The sequence below is a fragment of the Leptodactylus fuscus genome, chromosome 1 (genome assembly GCF_031893055.1).
Source record: "Leptodactylus fuscus isolate aLepFus1 chromosome 1, aLepFus1.hap2, whole genome shotgun sequence".
Taxonomy (NCBI): Eukaryota; Metazoa; Chordata; class Amphibia; order Anura; family Leptodactylidae; genus Leptodactylus; species Leptodactylus fuscus.
In genome coordinates this window covers 192,007,923-192,034,550 of record NC_134265.1, presented here as the reverse complement: position 1 = coordinate 192,034,550, position 26,628 = coordinate 192,007,923, and the positions used below count along the sequence as shown (strand labels likewise).

The 26,628-nt window shown below is 41.7% G+C and overlaps 1 protein-coding gene across 1 annotated transcript in view; it reads left to right on the top strand.

The window, feature by feature from the left end:
- NCAN (neurocan) overlaps positions 1-26,628 on the top strand; it is a 195,828-nt gene that overhangs the window by 80,167 nt on the left and 89,033 nt on the right. The window contains exons 4-6 of the mRNA XM_075280411.1: positions 11,434-11,608; positions 15,007-15,134; positions 17,202-17,489. Of these exons, the coding sequence (XP_075136512.1) occupies positions 11,434-11,608; positions 15,007-15,134; positions 17,202-17,489 (591 nt within the window). The remainder of the gene's footprint in view (positions 1-11,433; positions 11,609-15,006; positions 15,135-17,201; positions 17,490-26,628) is intronic.

Sequence of the window (26,628 nt, the reverse complement as noted above, 5' to 3'; positions counted from 1 at the left end):
TTCAGCCACGCCTCCACTTCCAGCGATGTCCTCGGGTCCCGTCTAACTCGCGAACTGACATTGATAAAAAATGGCACGGGTGCATGCGCAGTAGCAGTAGTAGTAGCAGCATGGCGTGGGTGGCGCATGCACCCACGCCATTTAACAGTAGTAAAGTCAGCAATTGCTGCCTTTACAACTGCACCCAAGCAGGGGCCGCCTGTTGTCCGGGCCTCTTCCTCCCAGCACTTGCATAGTGATAGCGGGCAGGAGAAACTTCTATCTCCTGCCCGCTGTCCCCAGGCCCTGTGCCGGCATCTATACTAGTAGATTTAAGGACCTGAGACATGACGTCATCATGACGTCATCAAAGGTCCTTTAATCTACTAACATAGACTCAGTGTCTTTTGTGGGCGGAGCTACCCGGATTGTACAGGTCAGTGTACAATGGGAGAGTGGGTTATAGGCTGTGAGGAAGAGGGGTACATGGGTGTGCAGGCTGTGTGTGAGAAATTCTGCACCCCCATTCCTTCCTTTCTCACATACAGCCTTCAGACCTATGTACCCCTCCTACTCACATTCTGCACCCCCCATTCTGCCCTATGTGAGCAAGAGGAGGGAATGGGTGGTGTAGGCTGTGTGTGAGCAAGAGGGTGACCTGGGGCGCAGGCTGTGTGTGTGAAAGAAGGGGGAATGGGGGTGCAGGCTGTGGGTGAGCAGGAGTGTGGTGGAATGGGGAGTTCCCCCCTCCAGATCACCCTCTTATTCACAAACAGCCTGCATGCCCATGTACCCCTCTTGGAGGGGGCCCCATGTCAAAAGTTCGCCACGGGGCCCTGCCATTCCTAGATACGCCACTGCTCTGATGCATCCTAAACTGGCTGCAGACAGCACACACTGACTTGCAGGTCGGGTTATCACTTTTCCTTTACTTCAGGTATAAATGAAGCCTTGGCCAACTTGTCCTTTGAAAAAGAATGCCTGCAGCATAATTCCTTCTCCTTCTTGAATTTGTTTTTAAATAAATTATTTTAAAAAATTTTGATTTCTTCAATTTTTCATAAACAGCCATATACAACAAAGTAGCAGCGTGGCATCACCATGGTGGTAAAACCCATAAATAATTAATTAAAGTGACATTAACACCAAATACTCTGTATGGCAAAGAGTCATCACAGTTATAGCAACATATGTACAGTCATGGCCAAAAGTTTTGAGAATGATACAAATATTAATTTTTATAAAGTCTACTGCATCAGTTTTTCTAATGGCAATTTGCATATACTCCAGAATGTTATAAAGAGTGATCAGCTTAACAGCAATTACTTGTCAATATTTGCCTAGAAAATGAACTTTATCCCCCAAAACACATTTCTACATCATTGCAGCCCTGCCTTAAAAGGACCAGCTAACATCGTTTCAGTGATTGCTCCATTAACACAGGTGTGGGTGTTGATGAGGACAGGGCTGGAGATCAATCTGTCATGATTAAGTAAGAATGACACCACTGGACACTTTAAAAGGAGGCTGGTGCTTGGCATCATTGTTTCTCTTCTGTTAACCATGGTTATCTCTAAAGAAACACGTGCAGTCATCATTGCACTGTACAAAAATGGCCTAACAGGGAAGAGTATCGTAGCTAGAAAGATTGCACCTCAGTCAACAATCTATTGCATCATCAAGAACTTCAAGGAGAGAGGTTCCATTGTTGGCAAAAAGGCTCCAGGGCGCCCAAGAAAGACCAGCAAGCGCCAGGACTGTCTCTTAAAAGTATTTCAGCTGCGGGATCGGGCTACCAGCAGTGCAGAGCTTGCTGAGGAATGGCAGCAGGCAGGTGTGAGGGCATCTGCACGCACTGTGAGGCGGAGACTCTTGGAGCAAGGCCTGGTCTCAAGGAGGGCAGCAAAGAAGCCACTTCTCTCCAGAAAAAAACATCAGGGACAGACTGATATTCTGCAAAAGGTACAGGGAGTGGACTGCTGAAGACTGGGGTAAAGTCATTTTCTCTGATGAATCCCCTTTTCAGTTGTTTGGGACATCTGGAAAACAGCTTATTCGGAGAAGACGAGGTGAGCGCTACCACCAGTCTTGTCTCATGCCAACTGTAAAGCATCCTGAAACCATTCATGTGTAGGGTTGCTTCTCAGCCAAGGGAATCGGCTCTCTCACAGTCTTGCCTAAAAACACAGCCATGAATAAAGAATGGTACCAGAATGTCCTCCAAGATCAACTTCTCCCAACCGTCCAAGAGCAGTTTGGCGATCAACAATACCTTTTCCAGCATGATGGAGCACCTTGCCATAAAGCAAAGGTGATAACGAAATGGCCCAGGGAACAAAACATAGAGATTTTGGGTCCATGGCCTGGAAACTCCCCAGATCTTAATCCCATTGAGAACTTGTGGTCAATCATCAAGAGACGGGTGGACAAACAAAAACCTACTAATTCTGACAAAATGCGAGCATTGATTGTGCAAGAATGGACTGCTATCAGTCAGGATTTGGTCCAGAAGTTTATTGAGAGCATGCCAGGGAGAATTGCAGAGGTCCTGAAGAAGAAGGGTCAACACTGCAAATATTGACTTGCTGCATTAACTCATTCTAACTGTCAATATAAGCTTTTGTTATTCATAATATGATTGCAATTATATTTCTGTATGTGATAAAAACATCTGACAAACACACATAAAAACCAGAGGGCAGCAGATCATGTGAAAATATAATATTTGTGTCATTCTCAAAGCTTTTGGCCATGACTGTAAGTATACAATATGCCCATTATGTAACAACCAGTGGGTTGTAGCTCCACCTAACCAGTTTGACTTTTGGCCACTCCTAAGGATATTGTCTAGCTAGCCTCCCTGGTATTCACCATTTAACATCCATACTGACATCCGGACATTGCTGTGCTGAAGCTACTGGCTTGCTACCACTCTGAGTGGTTCCATTATAAATACAGCTGGCCTAAGGCCAGAGAGACACCAATGGGAAGCAGCAAGGGTCAGACAAGAGGATTGTCAAATAAGGGCTGAGTTTGAGGCTGACAGAATCCGTTCAGAGTCGTAAACAGACAGTAGGTCAGGGTAAGTGGCACAGGTGCAGAAGTGAAAAGCAAGCCTAGGTCAGACATATGAGTCACACAAGGTCAGAACAGGATCAGAGTGAAAAAGCAAGCTAATGGTGAAACATGAAGTAGCTAAATTAATACAGAAGCAGAAGACTTTTTGCAGGAGCTAGGAAGCTATGTACCTATATTTCTCGGGAACAGTGTGAAGGGGGATATTTAAATAGATCCCAGTGGTCAGGGATTGGCTGGGCAGAGCTGATGTACACACTCAATGATCAAAGAGCAAAGGAAGGAGGAGGAAGGAGGCTGATGAGGACAAGGAGGGGTTGGACTGTGACACTGAGAGGAGGTAAGCGAACCAGTGGCTTTGGAAGCACCATAGTGATCACCAGCTGCCAGTGCTGCTCATAAAAATCATGTAGACAGTATATAAGTCACACCCGGCCCATCATGAGTGGGGACTCAGTCACATATTCCCATCTAAGACCATACTTGTGAAAGGTAGTATCATCCACTGCCTTACAAAAAAATATATGTTACATGGATATATGTTATAAATAATCAAAAATGGTGCCATCAAAAGGGACAGTTCATCCTGCAATAAACAAGTCTTTATATCACTACATTAGTGTAAAAATAGAATTAAAGCTATGAGTTTACCTGTTGAAAGTTTACCGCTACTTCACCTATGTGGCAAAACCCTTCGAGTTTTATTAAGATGTAGTGACCATTAATGCTAAAAACAATAAATAAGGCTACTTTTGTAATAGATAAAAACAATTCATGTAAAGCTAGCAGAATTTGGTAAAGATACCACATCAGTAAATTACTGGTTACTTTTTCTTGATTGTCAGTAAAATCTGTTCAAGAATTGGCAGCAATATGTATCTAATAGACTTTATGTCCAGGCTTCTTTAGCTCATGTTAGTAAACTAGGCAGCATAATAAAGTTGAACTGGTGGCGGTGTCATAGAGCCAAGTGATGGCATCGCTTCTCATTCTGTTACAGCATACAGTCATTCCAACTGGCAGCCTCCTGCAAATGGAAAATGATCAACTTACATTCATGTTTTTGTGGCTGTGTTATGTATTGTGCACATTTTAGAAAAGAGGAAATTGTATTCCAACAATGGTATGTATTTGAAGGTGTGACTGATGCCACAGACAGAGGGCCCGCTGCTCTACAAGTACAATAGAACTTGATTGCTAACATTACATGACACCCTACATAAAATATGTGTGATCAATCTGAAATGTTCACAATCCAGCTTCTGGATAAACAGTGGGATTAGGATGCAGTTAAATCAAATGAACCAAAACACTTTGGGAGGATTCATTTTTGGACTGGCCTTGCCACTTGCGACATGAATGAGACCACTGCCCATGCCGTATTCAGTAAGATTCCAAAGGCTGCTTTAGATTTGCTCCTAGGTACAAGGGCACCAGGGGAAAACAACTAATTCATGATTAAATGTAGCTCCCTGTGATCAGCGGAACACCCCCCCCCCCAAAAAAAAAAAAAGGCTTGTGAAAAATCAAATTGTCACTTTTGAACAGAAGGTTGTCATCTTTTTCAATTGCTAGTCACAAAAACAATGGGGGACATTTATGAGAACTGCCCTTTTCAATGCCAGTCTTTATATACCCTGCAGCGATGAAAGGTACACTCTCCATTGGGATAGTGAAATCTATACCAGCAGTGATCTGGTATACATTTTCAGCATCATTTATGCCAGTTGTTTGGCATATATGATAATAAATCTGATGAGGTCCAGTGGTCCTTCCCCAACACATCCTCGACACATCCCCTTTTCAGGAAAGAGGCGTGACTAGTGCAAAAATCCCAATTTATAATTTATATAGAAACTGCCATTTAAAAAGCCGCAAAACTGATATTTGAGACTGTGATAACATAATAATAATAAATTTGCCTCAATAAGTTTATTCTACATTTTAGAATAGAGTCAAACAAATGATCATATAATAATAATACATTTTATTTATATAGCGCCAACATATTCCACAGCATTGTATAATTTGTAGGGGTCAAATACAGACACATTACAAAGAAATAGTCATTTCACACAATCAGACTGAGGGTCCTGCTCGCAAGAGCTTACAATCTATGAGGTAGAGGGGGTGACACAAGAGGTAGTAGGGGCGGCAATGGAGGTAACATTGCTTATACAATGATCAACAATTTTGTAATAGAGGTTACTGTCATTGCATAGAAATTAAACTGTATGGGCCAGTTGTGTTTTAACGTGCAGATGGTGCCTGGACATATAAAGTTAGTCTGAAACGGCATCGTATCGTGTGGCATAAAGTGGGAGCAGGAACAGAAGAGGGTTCATTTTAGGGATTTGAATTACGGTACGGACAGGTTTACAATAGCAGTTAATCTAGGATTAGATCTAGGAGTTAATCTGATTGTCCGGGATAGAGCAATCCGGAGAATTAGTGCAACTCGGGAGAAGTCTTGTATACCAGCGTGGGAGGTTCTGATAATAGAGGATGTAAATGTTAGGTCATTGAGTGAGCAGAGAGCACGGGTTGGGTGGTAGGCAGAGATGAGGGAGGTGCATTATTATGGAGAGCCTTGTGGATGAGGGTAATAAGTTTATATTGTATTCTATAATGAATAGGCAGCCAATGTAGTGACTGACACAGACCAGAGGCATCACTGTAGCGTCTAGCCTGATAGATGAGCCTGGTCGCTGCATTCAGAATAGATTGTAGAACCGAGCCCTGAAGAACCCCAACAGCAAGGGGAAGAGGGGAAGAAACAGAGCCCGCAAATGATACACTGAAAGTGCGGTCTGAGAGATAATGTTTCAAAATCACTATCCTTTAAATGATGGATCCTTATAGTCTAGCTTGTGAATAGCTGTTTTAGACTTGTTAGGACATGGGGGCTATCAGCCAGGATAATCAATAAGATAAAAACAAAAACTTAGTGTTAGCATATTCACGCTACTGTCCTGTGTTTTATCATTGGTGTGGCCATTTATTCATCCCTGAAGAAATTAATATTTACTTTCACCTTTTCAACCATGTTCTTCTATTACTCTCCAATGTATCTACACTGACGCAATTTTACAGATAATGTTGTTTAAATATTCCCTGATTTTGAACCTAAAGCTGAAATATTGACTCAAGGCCTCATGCACACAACTGTGTGCTCAGTCTGTGTTCTAGCTGTTTTTTTTAATATTAAGTTGAAATTTTAGTAATATCACAAAGAACAAGTCAAAGAAGGTATCATAAAAAAAATGGAACACTTGATGGAGGGTTAGGGAATGGCGAGGATGGTAAGGAGAAGGGAAACAATAGCTCTGTCAGTCAAATGCATAAATCAGGAACAAGAATAATGGTAAACGTACCTCATATCGATTTCTAAAAGAAAACAGAAAGGTAACAAGAGGAGTGGGGGAAAGGGAAAATCAGACTGGAATTCAACAGACTGGAATTCAGCAGAGTAGTAAAAGTGATTCCAAAGGAGTCACGTTTGTTGATGGGTTCTGTCATCATGTTACAGTTCTGCGAGCAGGTTTTCTATGCTGCATATGCATAAGACCTCCTGTAGCCAAGACAGCAGAGAGGGGGCAGTCAGGGATTTCCACAGTCTAGGGATAACGGATCTTGCTGCTACTATCAGAAAAACTAATAACTTGCAGGTGTCTTTTTTAACTCACGCAGGAAGATAGAGAGGAGCAGGAGAGCAGGGTTATCTTCCAAATCAATGCCAGTGACCATCTGAATAATATGAAAGACATCCGACCAAAATGGGTGCAGGAGCGTACATACCCACCAGACGTGTTTCATCGTGCCTCGGTCTATGTAGCTTTGTTATTATGACGGCTAGCACACTGACCTATTAATCTCTATGGCCCCTTATACATGACCTTGTATTTTCACAGTCTAGTGTACGAGGTCAAGAGCCGTGAACAAAACTTGGGACAGGTCTTATTCCTGTCCATTTGCTGACCGTGCTCACTGGCCTCAATGAATGGGGCTACAAAAGCACAGGTGGCTCATGGATATCATCCATGTGCTGTCTGTACTGTTCAATCATGGCCCAGCGACATGTACATGGTGATGAGTATGTGGTCTAAGTGTGTATTTGGTAACAGACTACAAACAAACCCAGTGTATTCTTATCCTGCTGTGACACTCCTTCTATTGGGCCACTACTTATTTATAGCTACTAAATGTGTTTGATTGAAAAAGGAGGAATAGATGGAAGAGAGTAAGACTGCAGTGACAGATTTTACAAAGTTTTTATATTATTATTATGTTGACACATACCTATGCATCACATCTGTAAAAGTAAAATAGTCTAAAAAACAACAACATTTATTAATGTGAAATTACAGCATAAATATTATTATATATTTATATAAAAGTTTACTGCTAGTTTTATAGACTGTTCCTTTTCCATACTTCTGGCTAGACACATACTGAAGTGTATGACCAGACTTGTCTATTGTATCCTTTAGCATGCTGTGACTTAGAAGTCCTTTCTGAAGCGACTCAAAGGCAGGACCTTCTTTTCATCCAGTGATGTCAGCAACTATTCTCGTCCCTATTGTAACATAAGATCAGTAAAACTCAGCAATAAAGTCAAAACAACAGCAACTGCACAAAAGTAAAGTTTAAAAGCAAATAATATGAACTGTTCATGGGCGGTCTTAGGGTGCATGCAGACTACGTAACGCCGGGCGTGTATGAGAGCCGTACACGCCGGCGTTACAGCAGGGCTGCCGAACACTTCCCATTCACTTCAATGGGAGCGCTCGTAAACGCCGCTGTTACGAGCGCTCCCATTGAAGTGAATGGGAAGTGTTCGGCAGTCTGCCGTAATGCTGGCGTGTACGGCTCTCATACACGCCCGGCGTTACGTAGTCTGCATGCACCTAAGGGTGCATTCACACTGAGTAAACGCTAGCTTATTCTGAACGTAAAACACGTTCAGAATAAGCGGCGTCTAAAGCAGCTCCATTCATTTCTATGGGAGCGGGGATACGAGCGCTCCCCATAGAAATGAATGGGCTGCTTCTTTCACTCCGTGCAGTCCCATTGAAGTGAATGGGGAGTGCCGGCGTGTACGCTCCGGCATGAGCAGAGCTTGCCGTATACGCCGGCACTCCCCATTCACTTCAATGGGACTGCACGGAGTGAAAGAAGCAGCCCATTCATTTCTATGGGGAGCGCTCGTATCCCCGCTCCCATAGAAATGAATGGAGCTGCTTTAGACGCCGCTTATTCTGAACGTGTTTTACGTTCAGAATAAGCTAGCGTTTACTCAGTGTGAATGCACCCTTATATTGTACAAATAATCACAGAAAGGAAGAAATAATTCATTTAGTGCCATGTATTTATGACCAATGGGAAGAATCAATATCATGGTAGCAAGATCAGGAAGCTACATACAGCTGCCAGGAATATGCCCGGGGAAGAGTCCCTGCTCTGCCTACGGATGGAATGGGGGGGAGGGGGTTGGCTACTACCGTAACTACAGGTGGGACACTTGTGTGACTGCTATTGATGGTAATGGGGACGCTGCTATAACTTCTGGAGGGTGAAGGCTGTCACTTCTGGTGAAAAGTATGACTATTGGGAACAAGGCGAGTTTGTAGTAAAAAGTGATATGAAACGAATGGTGTAAAGTTAATGGTAAATGGCTAGTAATGGAAATAAAAGCCTATAGCAACCAATCACAGCACAGCTTTCATTTTTCATGAGACAAATTAGAAATCTGCTTACATAGTGTGACAAGCATGGCATCGTGTGGCATAAGATAGAAAGTGTGACATAAGAGTGACATTGGGCACAGGAAAATCTTTTTGTGCATTGGGATTTTCAAGAACGGTTTCTGTGGTCAGAGCACAGGGACAGTTTCAGAATATATTTGGTAAATATGCGCCACATAGAAACTAATTTTTGTGTTGAGTGAAGTAATTTGAAACCACTAGCGGCTTATGTCATGGGAAAAATCAAGGCCTCCAAAACACTTCCAAAGAAAGTGAACAGAATTTGAGCCATGTACAAGCGCAGTCCTGGAAAGTTGACCAGGCTATAGGTGCCACAAACCATGGTATGGCGTACATTACAAAAATGTCTTAGTTGTAATCCATACAGATTGCATCTACTTCAAGAGCTGAATCCAGATAACAAACTGAAAGCCTGTGACTTTTGCATTAACTTGCAGGACATATTAGAAGAGGACAAATTCACTGACATGCTAGTACGGGATTTAGCAATGAGGCTACGCTTCACCCCAGTGAGAAGGTCACTTGTCAAAACATTACAATTTAGAACTCAGGAAAAGCATGTACAGTACCTTTATTTAGCATGTGAGGGACCCAAAGTAACATGTACTATGCAACGAGCAGGCACAAAGTCTATGGCTCCTTCTTTCTTGCCAAGGATACTGTCACTGGCCATTCCTACCTGGACATGTTAAAGAAATGGCTTATGCCACAGATAGAGGAAGATCTGTCAAACATTGTCTATTAGCAGGATAGTACAACTTCATATTTACATTTAGATGTTTGCTAATACCTGTATAAAACCCTACCAGAACACTGTGATCAATGAACAGTGATTCACCAATGGTGCCCTTGCCTTCATAGATAAACCTAACACCCTTCAACTTCTTTCTGTGTATACTTAGTGTATCTGCCCCCTACCCACATGATCTAAATGATCTGAGATGACGCATCACTGAAACACAATGAAGTCCATTTTGGGGATATGCTGGAACACAACTGGACAGAACTGTTCTGAAAATCTGTAGAATATAGATAACGCTTGAATAAATAGTATATCATTATCGTGTTAATAAATTAGTGTTCTGTTCTCTCGATTATATACACTGAATAGTTTTACATTATCCTTTTTGAATAAATAATGTTGAATATGGAGAGGGGCATTATTAGATTCCACAGAAAATAGGGGCATTTCCAGCTCATACCACAAATATGTTCACCAGGCTGTTTTTACAGGCACAATAATTGTTTTTCCTTTGTTTGCAAGTGTGGTAGATTCGGTGCATGGGTGCCATTGCGCCACCCCACAGAACGTTACCAGTTTTAAAGGCAAAAAGCCTTTTTATCCTTTCAGGAATATAAAAAAAAGTGTGATAAAATAAAATGGGGTTTTAAACTAATGGGGTTTATATCTAGCATTCTTTACAGGAGCCGTAGTTGTTCTCTTTGCTCTTCTAGGCAGTGAGGAAGTTATGATGAATGTGCTAATATTCCCCAAGGTAATGGTGTCCTTATGGTGGCCATAAACTGACTTTAACAGTAATTCAATTTTTAACATCAGGCTTTGAAAATTTCATGAGCAGCAAGGGTTAAATTGTGCAGTGCTAAATATTCTCTTCTAGGAAGACATAGCGGTGGGCAGCCCAGGTAACTCACTGCCATTCTATTGTTCGTGAACAGAACTGCCTCACGTCTTTTATTTTTCATCTTTTTATCCCAGAAGTAGAAGTAATCCTCTTTTTTTCCACAGAGATAATATGATACTGGTAAAAAAAGACATTTGTCCTTATCTTTTGAAAAAACATTACAACCATCAACATTTATTACTCACCCTTGGCAAGGATAATAAGTAGAGTTGAGCGAATTGATTCCTCATAAATCAAATGTGTTCCAAATTTGCCAAAAGTTTCAGATTTGTACTCGGTCATTAAATTTCTTATTATGACCAAGAGTAACCAATCTAAAGAAGCCACTGGCAGCTATAATCAGAATATAGCTCTCATTGCCTGGTTCAGATGTGCTCTGGGAGGATACTCTCCATCATTGGAAATAGATCATTGACCTTATCTTAGAACAAAGAGTAACCTCCCAGAACACATGATCTAAACCAGGCAATGACCGGTAAAGTGATTACTGGTGTCGTTCGCTGATGTAGATCTGTTACTTGGCCACGTAGCTAAATGACTGACACTCTCTGTCGGACGTCCTTGGACAGGGTAATCCAGACATTTTCAATTGTGATTTTATTTATTCTGAGTTAAATCTGATTGATGACTCAAGTTACAGTCGCACTAGTTTTGTGTGACCATTTGGAGACTTTTCTCTCCACCAATTTCAGGCGGAAATCTAGTGGACCCCATTATAGTCTATGGGATCCACCGATGGAACGGAAACCCGAATGGTGTGAACCTAGCGAAAGACTTAACATACCGACTTCACAGATCTGCAAATCAGATTTTCATGAACTGCGTGAATTGTAAAAGCTGAACAATGACTACAGTAGGTGATAGGCAGGTTTTATCTTTTATTGTTTACTATATTCCTATGTGGGTTGCTGTGCTATGATAATATCTACAAAGCAAATGAAAAGGAGATATTACTTTCTTTCTCTTTTCAGGTTTGGTGTTTCACTACCGGGCTGCGAGTAACAGATATGCTCTGACTTTCCCTGACGCTGTACGCTCGTGTGAAGAGAATTCTGGTGTCATCGCCTCTCCGGAGCAGTTGCAGGCTGCATTTGAGGATGGCTTGGACAATTGTGATGCGGGATGGTTATCTGATCGGACTGTGAGGTGCAGTTTTCACTGATAAAATATATATATAATGAAATTGCTTCAGATTTTACTAAACTGGCATAAAATTCAAGTGACTAGTCTAAAATTAGTTATTAGGCTAAGGCCCCGTAACAGAAAAGCACTGCAGGATACTATGCATCATGCTTCTTTCTGCAGCGCTCGTGACAGAAAGTTCACAGAGTTTTCCGTGGCGGACTTTCTGCTTTGGTTATACCAATAGGGAAAACGTTGGCTTTTCTGTAGGTATAATTGACATGCTTCAATTTTCAAAACCGCAACGGTTTTGGAAATCGTCATGTGTGTATCGACAGCACGTATATTAATGCAAAGTCTGGATGGGATTCACTAGAATCACTTGGCTATGATTGTAAAATGCCATAGATTTTCGCGCCACATTTCCACCGTGGGCGAACCCTGGTTTTTACGCTACGTGGAGCCCCAGCCTTAGGCTGAGACCCCACATTGCAGAAAAGCAGCTTTTTTGTTGCAGATTTTGTTGTGGTTTTTTGAGCCAAAGCCAGGAGTGGATTGAGCAGAAGGGAGAAGTATAAGAACTTCCTATAGATTTCCCATTCCTTTTGTAGTCATTGTTGTCTTTGGCTCAAAAAACCCACAAAATCTGCAACCAAAAAAACCTGCGTTTAAGTGACGTCGGGCCTTAGCCTTAGGGTGAGTTCACACTGAGTATACGCCAGCTTATTCTGAACGTAAAACACGTTCAGAATCAGCAGCGTATAAAGCAGTTCCATTCATTTCTATGGGAGCCGGTATACGAGCGCTCCCAATAGAAATAAATGGGCTGCTTTTTTCACTACGAGCACTCCCATTGAAGTTAATGGGAAGTGCCCGCGTGTACGGCTAGCTCTGCTCATGCCGAGCCATACACACGAGCACTTTCCATTCACTTCAATGGGACTGCTCGTAGTGAAAAAAGCAGCCCATTCATTTCAATGGGGAGCGCTCGTATGCCGGCTCCCATAGAAATGAATGGATCTGCTTTATACGCCGCTGATTCTGAATGTGTTTTACGTTTAGAATAAGCTGGCGTATACTCAGTGTGAACTCACCCTTAAACAGTAAAAACTGCAATATTTTGCATAATCAATATTATGTCAGATTTCCTTGTCTTTCCTTTCTTTTCATACAGTTATGTGCTAGGTGTCCATCTATATTCCAGGCTAGTTTTAAAGAGGGCATTTCACCACGTCTGTAATTCATCATCTTTAATTCCTTACATTATAAAATAGGTTTTGTTCTACTAATTCTCTACTGTCCTGTGGGTGGACGCTGACTGTCTGCTTAAAGAGGACCTTTCACCATATCTGGGCACAGGCAGTGTTATATACTGCCAGAAAGCTGACAGTGCGCTGAATTCAGCTCACTGTCGGCTTTCCCGATCCGTGCCCGGTGTAAAGCGCTATCGGTCCCGGTACCGTAGCGCTTTACAGTCAGAAGGGCGTTTCTGACCATTAGCCAGAGACGTCCTTCTGCCTCGCGGCGCCAATCGCGCTGTGCTGTGGAGCCGGGAGGAACGCCCCCTCCCTCTCCTGATAATACTCGTCTACGGACAAGCTGTGTGAGCAGAGGGAGGGGGCGTTCCTCCCGGCTCCACAGCACAGCGCGATTGGCGCCGCGAGGCAGAAGGACGTCTCTGGCTAATGGTCAGAAACGCCCTTCTGACCATAGAAGAGCTACGGTACCGGGCCGTAAGCTCTTCACACCGGGCACAGATCGGGAAAGCCGACAGTGCGCTGAATTCAGCGCACTGTCAGCTTTCTGGCAGTATATAAAACTGCATGTGTCCGGATATGGTGAAAGGTCCTCTTTAAGCCCAGGACCACTCATCTGACAGTAAAATAATTTACTAGTATATTCAGTGCTGAAAATGATTGTTCAGGAATGATGGGGTGTAGAAAGGTAACTCCAACTGAATCAGTGAACCAATGTCTGTTGAAGGATGCAAAATGTTGGAGTTATTGGTAGTAGTGAAAAGAAAGTGGGCTAGTGCCCCCATCCCCACAGGTTCCCCCTGCTTCAGCCCGGTTCATGTACCAGTCCACAGAGGCAATCAGTCGGGCATCTGATACCCAGGTCTCCAGAAAGCCGGATGCGCTGATATACTTATATTAATACTGACTCCTGTTTTATTTCTCTACTAGTTTTTTAATACTGGCTCCTCTTTTAATTTCGCCTGTTGTCCAGGGGCCATTGTTCTGACATGTTCAGTGTTAGTACATAGTTAATCAATAGGATAGGTAATAAATATCAGGTAGAGGCAGGTACCACTTCTGGGATCCACATGTATACTCAGAACAGAGGTTTCCTGACTCTGTCTCTTACCTAGGGCAATGAACACTGTGAAAAAAAAGAGATGGTCTCATATGCAAGAATGCTTACTTGTATTTGTAACTCTCATAGAAATAACTGGAGTGAATGGGAGGCTTCCATTAACAATGGCTGTATGCTGTAACAAGGAGAGGGTTCAAAGACTTCCTATTCTGGAAATAGATGTGGTCCAAGACATAGGTAGCAGACATGCATATTTTATTCTGCAAGAATTCTCTTCAACAGAATTCCTATAGCTACTGTAGAGAAAAATAAAAATCTAGCCTTTGTTCCAATCTGCATTGGTTATTTATGTTGTTCTGCTCTATCATAGGAACAAACAACAAAAATCATAGAATTGCCAGATCCCTGATATGATGGATACAAGAGGTATAACTACAAGAGCCTGGCGTTGTACAGTACATAATATTGCAGCATTCTGCTTTATTTTGTCGGCCATTTTGACAGTATCTGCAAAAGACATTTCAATGCAAAAATGGATATAGCTTAACAGATGAGTTAGTAGCAATTTGTCGACTGTTTCCAAATAACCTCATTTTTCTCAGTACAAACTACTCAAGAAGTTAACGCAGCAAACAATGTTATGAATAGAAATATGCTGCATTTCATATGTGTTGAGTTTGTAGGTAATAGACAATGAAGGGACCATATCTAGCCCTGTTGTAAAAGGCCACCAGTAATGGCAGATGGCAAGCACAAAGATATGTAACATGTACATTATTTCCCTGCATGGTACAAAGCTAATGAATGTTAATAACAGGCTATATAGTGTTAATGAGTATTAATGTATACGTATGCTGCATTGTTGCCATTCTTTTAAGATACTTTCCAATGACATGTTTGCTAGCGTGTCTAACCCCCTTAGACTCAACCCTGTCTCAAGTCCCTGTAGAGCAATACAAAGGAAATAGCGATACTGCAAGGGAAAATGTGCGAAAGCTGCAATGGCCAAGGGAGATTAATTGGACGTTCCATTCGGCCTTCACACTGACTCTCTCTAATAACAATGTAACCATTAATCCTTCATTTTATCTGGTTCTGTTCTATAGATATCCAATAAAAACCCCCAGGCCTGGTTGCTATGGTGACAGAAGCAATGTTCCTGGCGTTAGGACATATGGAGAACGAGAACCACAGGAAGCCTATGACGTGTACTGCTATACAGAGAGTCCCCTAGGTAAGTTTTTACTGGATGAGAGGTACTAATTAGAGATGAGCGAGTAGTGTTCGATCGAGTAGGTGATCGATCGAATACTACGGTATTCGAGATACTCGTACTCGATCGAACACTACTAGCTGTTCTAAGTTTAATGTTCGATGCAGAACCAGCGTTGATTGCCAGAATGCTATACATTCCGCCAATCAACGCTGGTTCTTCTCTTACCTTTCCGAAGTCTTCTCCGCGCTGCATCCCCGTGTCTTCTTCCGGGTGGAATTCACTCTGCCTAGGCATGCGCAGTCGGCTCTGCCTAGGCCGGATGCCTAGGCAGAGTGAATTCCACACGGAAGAGGACGCGGGGACCCTGCGCCGGGAGAATCCAGCCCGACCGTCACTCATGGACTTGGTAAGTATGACTTGATCGAATGTTGCGTACCCCTGAAACGAGCATTTCCCCCCATAGACTATAATGGGGTTCGAAATCCGTTCGAACAGTTGAACAGTGTGCGGCTGTTCGAATCGGATTTCGAACCTCGGACACTTTAGTGTTCACTCATCTCTAGTACTAATATATAAACACTTTGCTATTTGTATAAGGAGGGGATATTCTACCATAATTACACCCATTGATATAAATATAGCAAGGAGCTGTTGGAATCAAATCAAACTTTATATGTGTGAATGTAATGATGATATACCGTATATACTCGAGTATAAGCCAACCCGAATATAAGCCGAGGCCCCTAATTTTACCACAAAAAACTGGGAAAACCTATTGAGTATAAGCCTAGGGGGGGAAATGCAGCAGCTACTGGAAAATTTCAAAAATTAAAATGGTCGGAGTTTTTGGGTGCAGCAGGTGCTGGGGAAGGGGAGGGGGTGTTTTGGTTGTCTGTCTGCCACTTCCCTGAGCTTGAGAACTGGGTTTTTTTTTCCCCACTTGGAATTCAGCCTAGCTGAATCTGTAGTGCTCCTATTAACCCCTTCCTGACGGAACAGGAGCACTGCAGATACTCTATATTCAGTAGACTGGGCACTTTCAGACACAGGGATACCTAATGTGTATGTGTTTCACAGTCATTTTCTACTTTTATATGTATTCTAGGGAAAGGAGTGATGTAGAACTTTTATTTACTTTATTTTTTTATTATATTTTTTTAAAGCTTCTTTTTTTTTTCTCACTATTTTATGGGAGATTCTATACATTACTATTGCGGCTGGTTATAGACTTCCCCCTTGCTTGACTCGAGTATAAGCCGAGGGTGGCTTTTTCAGCACAAAACTGTGCATGAAAAATTCGGCTTATACTTGAGTATATACGGTATGTAAATTATTAAAATATTAGAGTGAAAGGTTACATTGATTGGGGAAAAGTGTAGCATTGAACGGAGGCTCTAGTACCCTGCTGGGTCACCTCTAGCCTGAATACAAGATGAGATATGGTTGGGCATGAAAGCATACAGGTTCTGTGACAGATGTAGCAGCTTGGCCTCTATATTTTGCACGCTCGTATTTTGCAGAAGCTAGTCCCATACATGCTCAATTGAATTTGGTGATTGGACAGACCAAGAATCTGATGGAGACCTTCCTGGGAAACCCTTGCTTTGTGTGGGCTAGCATTGTCCTGGTAAAAAAAAATGCTAGGTAGAAGCCCTGCACTGAGACTCAATACATGTGACCGCAGGATGTCCCTCACACATCACTGAGCTTTAGTGCCCCTTGTATCACTACTAGGGGTGACTCTCCAGATCTCTAGCATTCAACAATCTCTAACCAAGAGGTACACTACCCAAAAGTAACTTCTGAGGACTTTTTTATAGGCAGCATAGGAAGCCTTATTGCACCCTCTTGTAGCAAAACCCAGTGCCTAAAATCACACCTGTAATCATTTACATATCAGCCTAGAACATAACTGCATGCTTAGTTTTGCAGCAATTCCTCATTTTTGTCAATGAGTATGCTATAATCTTCTCTTATTCACTAAATTCATTTTGGATTTTTGTTATCTTTTGCAATAAACTTAAGGCTTTATATCATTAAAGTGATAGTACTTACCTATTAATATTTCTGGTTTCTTAACCGCAGGCGATGTTTATTATGTGCCTGAAAGAAACTCACTTGAGGGTGCTCGGAACTCATGCCTTCAAGATGGAGGATTGTTGGCCACTGTGGGTCAGTTGTATGCAGCTTGGAGAAAGGGTTTGGACCAGTGTGATCCAGGTTGGTTGGCAGACAGTAGTGTTCGCTATCCAATCCGAAATCCACGGAAAAACTGCGGTGGAGAGGAACCAGGGGTCCGAACATTATATCAATATGCAAATCGAACAGGATTCCCTGATCCTGAAAGGAAGTTTGGGGCCTATTGCTACAAAGGTATTAACTATAACTATTTATGTAATATTATTTATTATCTCATCATATTATGCATTTTGTGTTGTGAAAATGATTTACTATAGAAAAAATTATAGGAAATATGCATGTCTGAGATTAAGCCATGAATATTTGTAATATATTGCCTCATTCTATTATAAGATGTGATCAAAGCATCTGAACACGAATATACAACAAATTGGCCTATTTGACCACAAGACAGAAAACGTGTTTTTTTTTTTAGATTTTTACAAGCAGTCAGAATGTCCACAGAGGGAATATGATTTTCAAGATAGTAAGGCCAGTTTCCTGTGCAGTTGGGCCACCTTATAAGCATGAATACCCTGTGTTCTGGTAGGGAAAGGAAGGAATCCAACTTGTACCACGACTGCTGCTGTACAAATGATATAGAGTAGGCTCAGAACAGCAGCAGGGACAGTTTCCTGTGCAGTCGGGCCACCCTTTTTGGGACTAATACTCTTATTTCCTGTTGGGACAGTTTTAGTAGCTAATGGATTTGAGTTCAGTTTTGTTCTGCACATAGAAAAGGCAGTACTAATTCCTATTTATACATTGACTGCAGCTATAAAAATTATATAGATTATACTATATCCAACATAATTTTCTAGTAAGTATGCTGCAGCAAGTGTGTATTATAGGCTTATTTGGTAATTGTCATTTAAACATAGTTTAAAAAGTTTGCATTTGGAGGCCACCTTTTCAGATGTATAAGACAATTCTTCAATACATCTTCCATGTGTGAACACATTCTTAGTGGTGTTTTGGCTCGTAATTCGCTTAATTTGAGGTTAGAACCATTAAGGGAGTCTGTCAGCAATAAATTGGTTATAAACCTAACCCCAGTACCTTCTAGAGAATATTCTACAGTTTTCAAATATGTCTCTGTTATTCAGTTTTGAACCTCCATTTTTATGTAAAATGTTGACTTATTCTTCTGAAATATTGAGAAAAGTGCTTCATCTGGGAATCTAGAGTAGAGACCAAAGCTCCTCAAAGACCCCCAAAACACTTTGCCCTAATTTTCATATAAATAAAACCGATAAATAGCGATTTACATGAAAATGTAAATCTGAATAACAGACATATGTGGGAACCGTAGCATCACCTCTACAGGGTACTGAAATTAGGTTTATAACCAATTTACTGCTAACAGACTCCCTTCCATGCATATAAAGAATGGAAAATTTAAATATCAGAGTTCTTAGGTTTTTGTCTATAAAATTTGTGTTTGATTTTTGCCAATGGAAAATGAACTAACTGCATTTTAAGGTCATTTGAATAGCAAAATAAAGAAAAGGTGATTTCTGATAAAGTGAAGTATGGAAGGATTTCTATTTTCTTAGTTCTTTGGGTTATGCATCAAACATTGGTATCTTTAGCAACCTTGCTATTTTCAAGAGATACCATTTTACATTAATTGCTTTCAGTGAATATGAGCTAATTGGCAGAGATTATCTGTTACCATGAACACAAATAGGCATGTTAAGGTTACAGCCCGTTTCATGTAACAGCGCTATCATTATAATTCATTCTCCAATATTTCACATTTCTATGTCTAAAAATGACACTTATTCTTTACCTGTTTAATAAGTAGAAACTAAATTCATGAATTATCTCCCATTACCAATGTTTCAGTCTCATGTGGCTATAAATTAGGACTTTACATCTTACATGTCTTGCTGCTTGGTCCCATTCTAAGATATATGTGGTGAATGCTGCTCAACTTGATTGGATTCTTCAACAATATTACATCTTGTGTAGATCAAGGACTTTATTGGAAAATCCATTTAAAGTGAAAGTGAAAATATGTTAAAAATATCAAGTAAATCTCTCCAACACACTTGGTGGAGGGGGGGGGGGGTTGTGAGTAAAGTTACATTTTTCTATTAAACTCACATTAAAGGGTATGGGCTCCTTTAACAAAGAAAATGTTTTTATGCATTGTACGTTAGATTGTTACTATTTATATTTATTGGTAGTTTCAGAATTATCTCATGTGAACATGTCCTTCATGGTAATGTATGCTGAGTATGAGGTTTGTGAATCCAGAATATTGCTGCCTTCCTTAGAAGATCATCTATGGAATGTTTTTTTAAAGAGGTTAGCTCTATGGAATGAAGCCATCTTCCTTCATTCCATAGAGCTAACCTCTTTAAAAAAACATTCCATAGATGATCTTCTCTTCCTTGTGTAGACACTGACTATAAGGCGAGTGTGGTTCCTTCACATTGGTCTCTCCTGCAGACTATGCCATGTGCACCCTCTCTCATTACTACATACTAACAGTGTACACTAATGTGTACAACTTCATGTCTCTCTATGCTGGCACCACCTGTGAAACACCATGCTACTATGAGGATGAATAAACAGAGCAGGCTCTAAGTAAAGCAACTGACATAATCCATGTGTGAACAGCAGCAAAGAGCAGGATCATGTGAGATCTGTATCAGAAACACAAAATAGCAAGATATGAAAATGAGTTGCACAGTATTTAAAGAGGACCTTTCATCAGATCGGGCACCTGCAGTTTTATATACTGCTGGAAAGCTGGCATGCGCTGAATTCAGTGCACTGTTGGCTTTCCCAATCTGTGCCCCGGGTAAAGCGCTATCGGTCCTGGTACCATAGCGCTTTATAGTCAGAAGGGTGTTTCTGACAGTTAGCCAGGGATGCCCTTCTGCCCAGCAGCGCCTATCACGCTGTACTGTGGAGCGGGGAGGAACACCCCCCCCCCCCCCCGCTTTCCAGCAGTATATAGAACTGCCTGTGCCCAGTCTGATGAAAGGTCCTCTTTGAGGCAACAGTAGGATATAAACAACAAAAAGGGGCACCCCCACTAGAAAATATATTAAAACTTAACCTTTATTGGTGGTTCATTAAAAATAGGTGCACAAACACAGAATGCGGCCCCCATGTATAAGGCAGCGGATACATATGTGTGTAGAATTGCTCAATCCCTAGTAGTGTTAGGTATTTTCTAGGTCCCTTCCCTACTCCACAACACAATAGTAGGAACATGGAAGACTATTTGGAAATATGGTTACCTTTACACTTAGAAAGCTTAGTGAGCTTGGGAGGAAAAGCCAGGAGAGGTCACTGCAGGAGCTGTCCTTCCTCAAGGTGTCTAGTGAAGTTGTTTTTCATATTATTTTCACAGATGTAGGATTTCTGGAGTGTATTAAATGTAGAAGTAGACCAATTTGTAGATTTTTATAAAGCCCAGTATGGAACACTAAAGTCATCTTCCTCCCAACAAACAATAGTAGGCTGCTTGAAATGGCACAGTAAATGGAGATAAGATGGAATTTAACTTTTATGGTTGCCATAAAATATTGCTTGGCATATTAGTAGATTACTGTTAGTCACCAGAGCATGAACTGATTTCCAGCTTATTAGCACATAACATTTCTTTAAATTATGTTCATCTTTGCTTCATCTATGTGAAATTCATGATGCCTCTCCAGTGGAATGTGACTGATACACGGATGACTTGTGCTCCATCATCAACTAACCACTCATCCCCTTTTTTATAGGGTTATGCAATTAATTGAAAGAAATGACATCTATTTTTGATCATCAGGAAGATACAATAAAGCAGCAGTCTTGAATTACTATGGTGGAACACTCATGGTTCTTGGTCTTGGCCAGCCTAATACTACTAGCTTGATGCTTTCCCAGTACCTGATCATCACTAGATGATTGTGTACTGGACCACACATGGCTCTTCCCAGTACCCCTGATGGCAGTGAGTAATGGGGTAAATATAGGAGTTTAATTTAACCATTTTTGTGGCTAACACTAAGGCAGTAGTAATAAATTTAAAGAAACATATACACGTTAAAAGAAAAATATTTATATATAAGCTCATACTCACAAATTAAACATAGTTCAATAAGCAATAACCAATTCCTGCCACAGCCATTGCCGACTTTCATCTTTTACTCCCTACCTTCTAAATGTAATACATTTTTTATTTTTCCATTCACAGAACCATAGCAAAGCTTAAGTTTTTAAGGTCAAATTGTACTTCGTAATGGTATCATTTAATATTTCATATTATATACTGATAAACTGGTAAAAAAAAAATCAGAATAGGGTGGAATTAGAGAATAGATACGTTTGTACCACTTTTGTTTTTACAGCATTCACTCTGCAGTGTAAATGATGTTACCTGTATTCTGTGGGTTGTTACGATTATGGTGATACCAGATGTAAATAGTTTTTGTAATTATGGTTTAACACCTTAAAAAATCCAAATATTTGAAATAATTATTTTTTCTTTGAGTTACCATATTCTGACATCCATAACTTTTTTATATTTATATATACAAGGGTGCTTATGACATCAATTTTTATGTGGGGCCAGATGTACTTTTTATATTTACCACTCTGGGGAATGTCTGATATTTTAATGAATTTTTTTAGGAAGTGGAAATGGCAAAAATAGAGCACTTTGGCCATTTTGATTTTTTTCACCATATGTGAAAAATACTTTGATACATTTGATGTTCACATATTTTCAGATGTGGGGTACCTAATTTGTTTATGTTTGGTTTTGGTTTTATTTACTTATTTTAATTTGAGATCTATAGCGGATTTGAATTTTTATGTTTTTACATTTTATTTTAAAAATTTTTTTTTAAACTAATACATGTCCACCTCTCACTCCGCAGTCATAGTGCAGGGGCATTATAGTAGAAGAGAGGACAGTACAACATTATTCAGTGTGCATAAGATTTACTTGTGGCCATTAGCTGATGACCTTGAATAACCATTCCTGGCATAGGGACACCTGCATCTGTACACTGGGAGTAATACCAGAAATCAAAGAGTTACTCATGGTAATGTCAAGACCACAAGTAACCCTTTCTTAGTGCAATGAGCACATTTATCACTATATCCACGTCCACTTGACCTCACACCCCCACACTACTGAGGTTTAAAGCTCCAGTCAGGTGGAGTGGGAGACCAAACAAATAGGCAAAGCATACCTGTAGTGCAGGTGCATGCCTCACCAATCTGAAAAGGCATAAATATATATCATAGAGGAGGTGTCCAACATAGGTCACAATCTATAAGTTATAGTTCTGGCTGACTTACACTATACAATCATTACACGAACAACCATTCTTCTGAATGGCTTCCATGTAATACAACATTTTCCCAAATGCATCCTCTTTTGGAATCGTTTTCCATCATCATAAAAAAATTACTTGATGGTATGTGTTACCATCAAGTTAAAAGTATTTTACATCTCCATTTTGTTCTCAGTATTCCCAATAAGCACAGTCCTTACTGTTTAACCGCGCAGTGACATAACTTATCATAGTAACATCCAGGGCCGCCGATAGGCCAGTACTACTGCTACTGGCGTCAGGGGCCCGGCCAAATTGAAAAATGGGGGGGGCCCGGTTTTGGCCCGCCACCGTGTGCCGGCCTCCTGGCGCCCGTAGCAGTCATTGTGTATGTCCTATTTCAACTCAGATCTGCATCCAGAGGACGCAGATCTGAGTTGAAGACATACCCGGCTGAAGCAAGGAGCTGACACAGGTCAGCTCCTCGCTTCGCTGCTGCGTGCCTCTCTCGCTGACACATATGCGGCTGAAGCGAGGAGCTGACCTGTGTCAGCTCCTCGCTTCGCCGCCGCCGCTGCTACTGGCTTGTAGATGCAATGTGATCACATCGCTTCTACAGTAGCCAGCGGCAGCGGCGAAGCGAGGAGCTGACACAGGTCAGCTCCTCGCTTCAGCCATCGCGTCTACAAGCCAGTAGCCGGCGGCGAAGCGAGGAGCTGACACAGGTCAGCTCCTTGCTTCGCCGCTGTGCGCCTCTCTCGCTGTCACATATGCGGCTGAAGCGAGGAGCTGACCTGTGTCAGCTCCTTGCTTCGCCGCCTCCGCTACTGGCTTGTAGACGCGATGTGATGACGTCACATCGCGTCTATAACTGTGCGACAGTGAGAGAGAGGCGCGCAGAGAGCTGCGAGGGAACGAAGGAGAAGGTAAGTCAGTCAGTGTAATATGGAACGTGAAACTGGGGGCAGAGATGGAGGGACATGAATATGGGGGCAGAGATGGAGAGGACAGCATGACAATGGGGGCAGAGATGGAGGGGACATGAATATGGGGGAAGAGATGGAGGGACATGAATATGTGGGCAGAGATGGAGGGGACATGAATATGGGGGCAGAGATGGAGGGACATGAATATGGGGGCAGAGATGGAGGGACATGAATCTGGGGGGGCAGAGATGGAGGGCATGAATCTTGGGGTAGAGATGGGGGACATGAAACAGGACAGAGATGGAGGGGACATGAAACTGGGGGGTAGAAATGGATGGGCGGACATGAATCTGGGGGCAGATGAAGGGTGTATATGAAGCTGGGGGAGAGATAGAGGGGGGACATATAATGTACGGGTGACTGTAGGAGGATTATACTGTGTGCGGACACATGAAAAATTAATGAGAATGGGTGGAGTCAACATAACAGTGGGTGGGGCTAAATTTGCCGCGCCGCACATTTTGTCCCTCTTTTGGTTCTTCAAAAGTTGGGAGGTATGGGTACAGGGGGCAATGGAAAGATGTTAGAAGGTGGACGGGGGGAAGGGGGATTGTTGGGGCATCGGGTGTGCGGCACTGCGGAGAGGGAACTGGGGCAATAATATAAAATATATAAGTTTTTAGCTGGAGAATAATAATGATGTAGGCGGTATGTTACTAGCATAGCAGCCTGTTTGGGGGTGGGACTTTCATTTTAAAGGAGTGTTCACATTGCGTTTTTGGCCTCCCTTGCCGGGATACATTGGTAACCAGTCACAATCAGCTCCCCACTTATGCCTGCACGGAGAACTGCAGGCCCCCCCCCCTTTTTTTTTAATGGCCAGTTCTTCGTGCAGGGATAAGTTGATTCTGACTGGTTACCAACGTATCCCGGCAAGGGAGGCCAAAAACGCAATGTGAATAAGCCCTGAGGATTTATTAGGAGGGCTCTTATAGATGGTGTTGGCTCTCTATAGGCGCCTTCACACGTAGCAGATTTTACCTGAAAATAGAATCTGATTAAGCCTTGTAATGCTGCTAAATAAAGGGAAATGTAATACAGAATTGGTATGACTCAAAATAAGGTAGCTTTAAAATGGCGGGGGGGGGGGGGGGGCAGACACTTAGGCTGTATGGGGCCCCAAAATTCCTGATGGCGGCCCTGGTAACATCAGTCTTTCACATAGTATGACCAGTTTTCCCAGTGTAGTCTTTCTTAACCCTCTACTGTGTATTTTATATCTACTTAGAAATGACATGCCTATGGTTCATATCAGAATGTACAACATCACATTAATGAAGTTCTGACAATAATGACTTACTAAACATTCTTGTTGAATTTTCCCTGACAAACCTAAAGCCCCTATAAGGACAATTACGCGTAAGCCTTCACAGTTCAGCAGATTCTGAAGCTCCCAGGAATGATAAATACTGATAATGACAATTTAGCCCTATAAGAACTTTATTACAAACAATCCTTCATCCTTATAGGGCCAGATATTTCCCAGCAGTAAAAGTCACATAGCGTGAAAATGATACAGGGGCTTTAGAAGGTTACATGTTGAGGGACGAATGAATTAGGAATGCTGAGAAGAATTGATTCACTCAAATCAATACGTTTGTCCTGACTAATCCTCTCCAATGAATATTTGATGGAAATCTTAATGACATAAATAATTATGACCTTATTGAAAGATACACCAGCATATGGAGAAGAAAAGGGGATTAATTTAGGTATCCCACCACGAGTTACCGTGAATGTCTTCTGTGTTGTCCCAAAGCTGCAGGTGGGGATATTGAAATAAAGCTGTAAATGAAGTAAAACCTACCCTGAGCGTGTAGACGCCACCTTACTGATGGAAAATTAGGAACAAATAGTACCTCTCAAAATAATAGCGCACATAGAATGCTCATCGTGTGTGAACGTTGAAAAAAACTTTTTGCATCCTTTAATCGGTCCAGCTCTACTGATTCCCAAGCAGTCAGTGCCATTAGTTGCAGCACCAGATATACCGATTATAATTATCAGATGGGGAATCCCAGTCTGCTCATGACTGCCCCACTGACATGAGATAACCTAATGTTCTTATCCGGTGCTGGAACTAACAGCACTGACTGCTTGTGAATAGTGGGAGCTAGAGAAAAAAAAATCCAACTGTGCCTAAATCAGTGGAGTAGAGTCTATTACTGGATGCAAAGAGTGGGAGTTGGTGGAGGTGGTGAAAGGTCCTCTTTAAAGGGAACCTCTCAACATGAATATGCTACTCTGTTTGACCACAGCATGAAGTACTAGGGGGATTAATATCCCTGCAGATCTTAATCGTCCCTGTGCCAGCAAAGGACACTCAATATATGGTGAGGTTATGCCACATCATGAATTAAACACATTCCCCCCGTGTCCTTGTGCCCAGGAGCAGATCAAGGCCAGCCTCTTCCAAGACCATGCGCTCCTTCATTGAAGTGGTGAGGCAGCACCTCGCGACAGCACCCTCTGGACTAGGCCCATTCATTTTGGGCCTACTCCGGAGCAGGATGCTGCGTCTGACAGTCGCGGCAGGCGTATTTTGGTCCCGATTTTGACGCAGCTTCCCGCTGCGTCAGGACCAAAATACGCTATTCCGTGCCCGTGTGAACTAGGCCTAAGTTTCCCAGATGTGAATTCACAGCAGATGCTGAATAGTGAATATGTAAGCAGTGCTGAGTACATTGATCCATCCAATTCCCTATTACTTTCCCAGTAGCTCTTATGATTGGGGATCACTTTGGGGGTCACTTTTGGTGTGTTTTCCTTTGTAAACTCTAAATTTGAAGCTTACCCTGATATGCGCTCATACAGCTTATACATTTGCTTCCTGTGTGTGCAGTGTTATCCAAAGATGTGACGATTTTTGCGTTTTTTGTCATCACATTGTGTTTTTTTTTATTTTTCTGATTATGTAGCCATATGAGGGCTTCTTTTTTACAGTATTAGAGGCATTTTATAATGAAACCATTCTGGGGTGCCTATGAATTATTGACAAAATAGTTGGTGGATAAAAAAAAGTAAACATTAATTCTGTCATTGCTTTTTACTTTTTAATTT